Source organism: Tupaia chinensis, unplaced genomic scaffold (assembly GCF_000334495.1).
Source record: "Tupaia chinensis unplaced genomic scaffold, TupChi_1.0 Scaffold000247_1, whole genome shotgun sequence".
Classification (NCBI taxonomy): domain Eukaryota; kingdom Metazoa; phylum Chordata; class Mammalia; order Scandentia; family Tupaiidae; genus Tupaia; species Tupaia belangeri.
In genome coordinates, this window is record NW_006159725.1 from 4891756 (window position 1) to 4899619 (window position 7864).

At 54.7% G+C, this 7864-nt stretch overlaps 1 protein-coding gene across 1 annotated transcript; it reads left to right on the forward strand.

The window, feature by feature from the left end:
• The first annotated feature begins 647 nt into the window (after positions 1–647).
• Positions 648–4747, forward strand: SMIM35 (small integral membrane protein 35). Its single transcript, XM_027771981.1, has 5 exons — positions 648–825; positions 1495–1611; positions 2553–2586; positions 3289–3422; positions 4084–4747. Exons 1-4 carry the CDS (start codon positions 648–650, stop codon positions 3386–3388), a joined length of 429 nt encoding a protein of 142 aa, XP_027627782.1. The 3' UTR covers positions 3389–3422; positions 4084–4747.
• Positions 4748–7864: the final 3117 nt, after the last annotated feature.

Sequence of the window (7864 nt, forward strand, 5' to 3'; positions counted from 1 at the left end):
TTTCTGTCTCTATGTCTCTCTCTGTCTGTCTGGCGAGCGCACGTGCCCTACAGTGAAAATCTCTCCAAAAAAAAAATAAAAAGAAATTTTTGCTATAGAGTGTGTGCACTTGCTGGAGAGACAGAGAGATACAGAGAGACAGAAAGCGAGAAATCACCCGCAGGAGGGATGTCCACATTGCAATCCCTTCTCCATTCTCTATTGAGATCTTGGGCACGCACACCTGGCATGAGTTTCAAGCTGCTGGGTCTGGGATTCGAACTGCGGTCAGTCATGTGGCAGTCCAATGTCTTAACCATTACACCACTTTTTAAAGAGAGAAGAGGGGCACTCTCGACAGGGTCTTTATAACACACTTCACTTCCAGCCTCGGCCAGCCTGCATCGTGGTGTGTGTGTGGGTTCCTTCCGTGGACAGAGAAGCCCTGAGATGGAAACCGGGGTCCGATGGCATTACCGCTGGGAGACTGGTCCCCAATCACACTGAGAATAACAATGACAACAACAGTGCTCTCTGTGGCATCACCATGAACTGTCGCACCAACTCTATTTATTAACCTCATTTTCCATAAGAGCATTGGAAGCATAGCAAGCGTTGCCCTCTTCACGTGGCTTCCAGTCTCGCGTGGCTCCCACAGTTTGCGAGACATGGAGCTGGGCTTTGCATGCCAGGCTGCACCCAAAGTCGGTTCCCACCCACTGCACTTCCTGGCCTTTTGGCAACACCCCAGGAGCCTTAGGCCCTCAGCCATGGCGATGCGGAACCATCCTGTTCTCCTACAGTCCTCAGCCTCCTGGCTTCTCTTCCCCGCCCGCCCTGGCAGAGGTGGGTGGGCCTTAGGGCACTCCCACCACAAGCCTCTTCCACAGAACTGACTGCCTCTCTGGTTCTGCTTCTGGCTCGTGTCGGCTCCCTGTGGGTCTCCAATCTCTCTCTCTTTCTCAGTTTGGTTTACAAATAACTTATAAATTTAGCTAAGCGCTTACACCACAGAAGGGGAAGAAGTGGTAAGGACAAGCAGAAAACAGGGCCCAGAGGTTAACACTCTGCTCCCCAGCTTTGCAAAGCGGGAGGGGCCCGAGGCTCTTGGAGTCTGAGCTCTTGGGACTCTCCAGGCTGTCCCTTCTGACCACTGGGGCTGTGGTGAGACTGGAACACCTGGGCTCTTCCCCAAGTGGTCAGTGCTTTTCCCAGCCAGCAGAATGCCTGAGAATTCAGCAAGGCTTCCGGCTGCAAACCAGGCCTGTAATCAGAGGACTACTGCTTTGACTGAACAAGCTCCCAGTGTAGGGTGGGCTCACTCTAAAACTTCAGGTGCCAGACAGTCCCATCTCAGCACAGCTGGGCTGAACCAGCCAGCTCAGACCACGACTCCCCGGGGACAGTCCTTTCAGTGGGCAGTGGGGAGGGAGGAGAGGCCTCGGAGCTGGAGCAGGTGCAGGCCCGCTGGGCAGGGGTGCTGTCAGAGGGCTCGAGGATGTCGTGTCTCCACAGGTGAGGACTCCATCGGCACCTTGGGCCTGATCCTCGGCGTGGGACTGTCACTGCTGCTCGTGTCCATCCTTGGCTATAGTCTGGCCAAGTGGTACCAGCGTGGGTACTGCTGGGAGGGTGAGTGAGTTGCAGGGTCCTGTCACCCCAGCTCTCCCCAGCCCCTCCTCTCATAGCAGTGGGCAAGGCCAGGAGGAGCTGCAAACCCTTCAGCACAGTGGGACACAAATATTTCCTGTGGTGGTGGTGGGGGTGGGGGGTTGAAGACTTGAGTGGTGACTGAACAGTTGAAGCAGGGGTGGAGCAGTGGGGTCTTTATTGCACGAATTGGGCTCCTCCCTCCCTGGTAAGCAGCCAGCTTCCACTCCCCTTAGACCTACAAGAGTGCATCCCAGGGGCCTGCATGGATCCCCCGCCCCCCCACACTCCAGGGCCAAGGGCAACAGCCAAGACAGGCCCAGCCCCAGGTGGTCCCAGTCACATTCCTGTGCATCTCCGAACTTGTCTGTGGGTCTCAGGGCCCTCTCTCGAGCGTCCTGGTGTTTCTGCTGCACTGGGAGGCTTCTGGAGCTCACTGTGGGATTCTCACCTCGGAGATGTGTCTGTACTTTCCACAGGACCCCGGGGGATCTGTATGGGTGCGCTGGAGTGCCGAGACGTGAAGACAGTCCCTAGATCTGTAGCTCACGTTGGCAGTTACCGGAGTATTTGCTAGCACCTACTATGTGCCCATGTACTTTCATCTACTATGATTGCTTTGACATTCCACCAAGGAAGAAAGTCTAGCCTCCTTTTCCTATCTATGAGGACATGGGCTACATAGTTGGAAAGTGGTGAAGTCTGGTTCTTTTGGACTCCAGGCTAGGACTGCCTCCTTTCTCAAGTCAGGGCCCTTCATGAGAAGTCCCTGAAGGAGCTTGGGATCCTCCCAGAGCAGCCCAAGTTCCAGCCCAGCCACCTGACTTCTCCAGACAGCAGTGAAGGATACCACATGTCACAGAAGGGTGGTGGGTGGTTTTCCCTGGAGGTGCTAACCCCCTCATTTTGGATTGTCTTCCTAGGGCCCAATTTTGTCTTCAACTTGTACCAAATCCGGTGAGTAAATCCAGGGAAGGTCTGGGTGTGGCGGGGAGTGGTGGGGGTTTGGGATGATGGAGGAGGAATCGGAGATGGAGCTGGCACGTGCTGCTTCCCTTCCCTATCTTCTTTCCATATGTCTAAGTAAACAAGAAGGACCTGAGTCCATTTAGAAAATGCCATGAAGGAAAACTGGAATACAGATGGGGCCATGGAAGACTGTGATGACAATGACCTTCTTAACATTCCCTCTTAGGCAGGAAATATCCACTCACCCCCTCCCACACACACCCTTCCTTGGTCCACCCATCATCCATCCCTGCATCCTTTCTTCAGAAATGTTTATTGTAGCCAGGATTGTGGGATTCCCTTCTAAGGGCACAAAGACAGCTGAGTAGAGTCTCTGGTTTCAAGCATTTCACGTTCAATGCTGGAGACAGGCTTAATTATAAGTGACCCCAGGCATAGTCAAAGAAGAGCAAATGAAGAAATCAGGAACCCAGGGATAAGGGTCAGAAAGTCCTGGGTAAGTCATCTGGTCTACTCCCCATCACAGGGCAGGCTGCTCCTCCCCTGGCCCAGGGACGTGGGGTGAGTCCTGCTCTGGAAGATCAGCCAGTGACCCAGAGATTCCCCCATGGCTGGAATCTCTTGCTGTGCCCTTGTCTAGGGAGATGGGTCCCAGGCAAAGGTGAGGTTCTCAGCCTTGATCTTTCTTAGGAACATGAAGGATCTGGAGGTGGGGCCGCCCTTCACCATCAGTGGCCATATCGGCAGTCCAGATGGCGGCTACATGAAGTTCTCCAATGGGTTAGTCTGATGGGGAGGCACATCGGCTGCTGGAGCCCGGAGAGGTGAGTGGGAAGGTCGGAGAGCTCCTAAGTGAGTCTAACGTGCAAATACAGCCCTAAGAGGGGTCCGGCACCCAAGCCTCGTGCCAGGGACTACTCAAACCCAAATTTGGCTCATCTCCTGCCTTCTGGTGAAGGTCTCAAGAATGGAAACCTGAGGTCATGTCCCACTTTCTTCCAGCACCGGGCCTGCTCCATTTCCACTTGTCCACCCGATCCACCCCTGCTGTACTTCCTGGGGAGGGTCTCCTTCTATATGGGAGAAGAACAGAAGCTCTACAGAAGAGCTTTTCACCTCAACCTGTTCCCAGAGACAGTTTCCGGTAGCCAGTTCCTCCAGGAAGCATCACCCTAGAGCTGTGGTCTCTGGACTTTCCAAGCCCAGGAGCCTTCCTGGCTTCCCGGTTGCTCACTCTGGCCTCACCGTCTCTGCCCTGCCTTAAGGCCCAGCCTCCCCCACATCTCAGTTGCTTTTCCCTCTCCGAATGTTTCCCCGACCCAGCCACCCCACCCAAACCCTAGCTTCTCGCTCACCCCGACAACCAACTTCTGCGTGTCTCTCCTTCTGTCTCCCTCCTCAGTGAGAAGCCTGGCCAGATGAGATGATTTAGAGGAATTCTTCCCAAATTTGTCTCTTTTCAGCCTCCCTTTTCTCTGTCTGCAGGAAGAGGCTGCTGGCTCAGCGTCTGTCCTCCTGGCTTCCCAGGGCTGCCCTCATTCTCCTGGGCTTTCAAAGGCTGGCGAGGTCCCTGATTTCTCCTGCTACTCCACCAGCCTGTGGCATAAGAGGCCCAGGGAGAGTTGGGTCTCTGGGGACAAGTCTGCCGGGGCAGCACAGCAGCTCAAGAGGCGGCCATGACCCAAGGAGAAAGGACTGGACCCCGGGAGGCCCATGGGCCTGCAGGAGGCTGGTGCCCTGGAGAGCTAGCCTGGAGAGGCAAGGCCCTTGGACTCCAGTGGGGATATTTTCATGGGGCATCCCCCTGCCCCCCACCACCCCACCACTTCCCCTTGTAGGGCCACCACCAGGGGCTGGAAAGCCAATTGTGTCCAGCACGGGCCAAGTTATATGGAAACACACGTGATTCCGGACCTGGTTTCTGACCTTCCCACCAGAGGCCCACTTCCCTGAAGACTGAGCTTGGCTTTACTCTGCCCTGCCCCCACTGGGCTTGATTCTGGCCCTTTGAACTTGCAGATCTGCACTGCGTGCTTCCCACCTCACCCCTGTGCCCCACCTGGACCTGTCCTCCCTCCTGCTGACAGGCCTCAGGTCCTCCCGGACACCATCAGCTCCCAGTGTCCATGAGCAGCATTGAGAGCATTCTAGAAACATGTCCTCGTTGCCTCCTGTGATGCGGTGGGCCACGGCGGTGGGGGCAGCCCTCACGGTGCTCTGTGGCTTCTGTGCACAGCCTGGGAGGTGGAGGTGCGCCAGGTGGTGGGCATGGGGAGAGGAGCCCAGGAAGCTGAGTGAGCCAGGTAAGGCACGAAGGAAGTCAGAAATGGCCTGTAGCTTGGTGGCTGGCAGAAGGACCTGCCCAGGGGCCCCCCACTGCTTCCTCCGGCCAGGGCACCTAGGCTATAGATGGAGCTTACACTCTGCCATCAGCTTAATGGGCGCTAAGGCAGAGGTGCTCCACGTAAGGGACCGAGTTCCTGGGGCAGGCCGGGGTCTCCACTGCTGGGACCTGCAGTTCAAGCTGCCAGTATCCCAGTGGCAGGCCAGCAGAGCAGGAGCAAGGACAGCCATGGGGAGAAGAGAGAAGTCCTTGGCTTGTCTTCCTAGCTTCGTACCCAGACCTTGCTTCGTTCTTGCTTTGGGTTTTAGCAGATTGAGAAGAAGGGTGGAGGGTCCTTACCAGTTCTTGCTCCTCATTTCCTGCCAGGGCCTGGGGGCCTTTCTCCCAGTATACACGGCCTCCAATTTAATAAGCCAAGTCTCTGGATTTAGAGGTCTTTAACTGAGTCTTCTACCCCGGAGTAGGTGGGAGCGGGGAAGAGCCCTTCATGGTTTGGGTGCCCTCCCTTCCTGGAAGACCTCTTGGGAGAAATGGAAGCAGGATGTAAGATGGGTTGACTTTGGCTTCCTTCTTCCTTAGAATTCATTCTGATGGCTGGACCCCTTTTTTTCACCATGGAGTGTCCCCATAAAACTCTCAATTGTGCCTTGCTCAAAGTGGACCCTGGGTCTGTGGTCCATGAGGGGCTGCCCTAGGCCACTGGAAGTTCCAGAGATCAATGTCCTTGGGCAAACGTGAAAGGGGAGTGGGGCTATGAGCCCAGGTGGGCCCGGGCCCAAGTCTGGTGGCCTCAGGTGAGGAGACAAGGGCAGCCGCCCAGGGCCGGGAGAATGCAGGGTATTTCCCATCCTCGGGAGGGGAACCGAGACTGGGCTGCTTCCTCTTTCAGGGCCCTCTGACGCGCTCCCTGTCCTGCTGTCTCCCCGTTGTTTTCCTTACTTCCGCAGGCCGTGGGCTCCCCAGCTTTCTCACTCTGGGGCCCCAGGCCCCACCCTAGGACTCTCCGTGTTTCTGTTGAGGACTTTGAAGTGACAGATTCCAGTTCGTTCAGAAACGATTAGGGACCAGATGCCTAGAAGTCCGGTTGTAGGTCTGGTTGGCTGGGCCCTGGGTGGCAGCCAGGCCCACGGCCATGCCAGGGCCCCCCAGTAACCCCCTCCTTGCTCTTAACCATTCTTTATTCTATGGCCCTAAGAGCCAGGCGGCAGGAGCCAGCAGTGCCATGGACGAGCCACTCCCAGGTCCTCTATCACTCTGTTCCGCTCTGGTGCCTTTGCCAGGGCTGTTCTCCAGCCTCGGGTGCCCTCTTCAGTCTCCACAATGTGGGTCACATCCCTTCTTCCCTGTGGCTTCGCCCAAGACCTGAGACTCGACATGGCTCCCTTTGTTCCCCATTGTAGATGGCCGCGTCTCCGCCATTTGCCTGTTCCCCAGCCAGGCTGACCCCTTTGAGGGCAAGGTCATGTCCCACAGGTCTTCAGTGAGGCCTGAGACTGGCACATGCAGGAAGTGCCCCAGCAAGGCTGTGAGTAGAGAAGGAACACCCGTGTGGCCTAGAAAAAGATGCCCTGGTGGCCTGAGGAGAAGCAGACGTGGTTTGCACAGCCCAGGGGACAGAGTGTTTCCCTGCATGTTATTGCATAGGAGCCTGGGGCAACCCTGTTCATGGGGATCATTATTGCCCCATTTTACTTATGAGAAGACTGAGGCCCGGAGAGGTGGCCTGCTGTGCCCAATGCTCCACTCTGGCCACTTTCCACACTGGAGCTTGAACAACGGAGCCTGACCTCATGGCTTAGCTGGGTGAGGCCTGAATACTGTAGGGAGGCCTGGTTCCGATGCCTCCCTTGCCATGCTCTGTGGCATGGGCTAGTCCCTCCAGCTCTCTGTGCCTCAATTTCAGCATCTGGAAACTAAAAGACTGGACTTCTCCAAGGCTCCTCCTGGCTCCTGGTATGTGTGTATATACATATAATTTTTTGTTTGTTTGTTTTTAAGTTTCTGTTTTCTGAGTGTTTAACATAAGGCCTGGCACATAGCAGGTGCTCAATAAACAATGAAAAGCTGCAAGTATGAAGTGTAGTTTCACCTCTCTAATTTAGGAGGGGACAGTTGAAAGGTGATTGCTGCAGTTCCTCTAGACTCCTACGATCTGGGATTCTAAATTATCATGCAGCCTTTATTTGACTCTGCATATGTTTGACCAAGGTTCAAGGCTGAACCATTCTGCATCCTTGGTGTGTCGAGAAGGGATCTCAGAAGCCCAGACCTTCCTAGGCCTCACCCTCAGCTTTGAGCTTTGAGCATCTCTCTGATCCATTCTTTTTTTTTTTGATTTTTTTCTATAGGGCGCATGTGCTCACCAGAAAGACAGACAGAGAGACAGAAAGTGAGAAATAACCCCTCAGGGGAATTCCCCCCCAGGGGAAATGGCCACACCACAATCCCTTCTCCTCTATTCTCCTCTCAGGATCTTGGGCACACACGTGAATTTAAGCCACCGGGTCCGGGACTCAAACTTTGGTCTACTAATTGAGAGTCCAGCAACATAGCCATTATGCAAACTACTGGTCCCTCTGATCCACTCTTTATTCTTTCTTTTATTTATTTTACTTTTTCAGAGAGATTTTTTTTTGTCAGAGGGTGTGTGTACTCACCAGAGAGACAGAGAGATACAAAGTGAGAAATCATCTCCCAGGAGGAATGACCCTGGCACAAACCCTTCTCCATTCTTGTCTAGAGAGTTTGGGCACGCACACATACATGCCTGGGCGTGAATTTTAAGCTGCTAGATCTGGGATTACACCATCTGCTGGTCCCCTCCTCCTTTTATTTTTTACACCCCTGCTCCCCACCCCCCCATCTTGGCCTCCAAATGATCAAAATCTGCCTTTTTTTTTGGAGAGGTTTTTGCTATAGAGC

Bases quoted from the DNA above. Each gene is read 5' to 3' on its own strand.
- SMIM35 (XM_027771981.1), top strand. From the start codon at position 648: ATGGAGCTGGGCTTTGCATGCCAGGCTGCACCCAAAGTCGGTTCCCAC. The intron at 826-1,494 runs GTGGGTGGGCCT...GTGTCTCCACAG, and splicing joins CCCCGCCCGCCCTGGCAGAG to GTGAGGACTCCATCGGCACC. The intron at 2,587-3,288 runs GTGAGTAAATCC...GATCTTTCTTAG, and splicing joins TTCAACTTGTACCAAATCCG to GAACATGAAGGATCTGGAGG.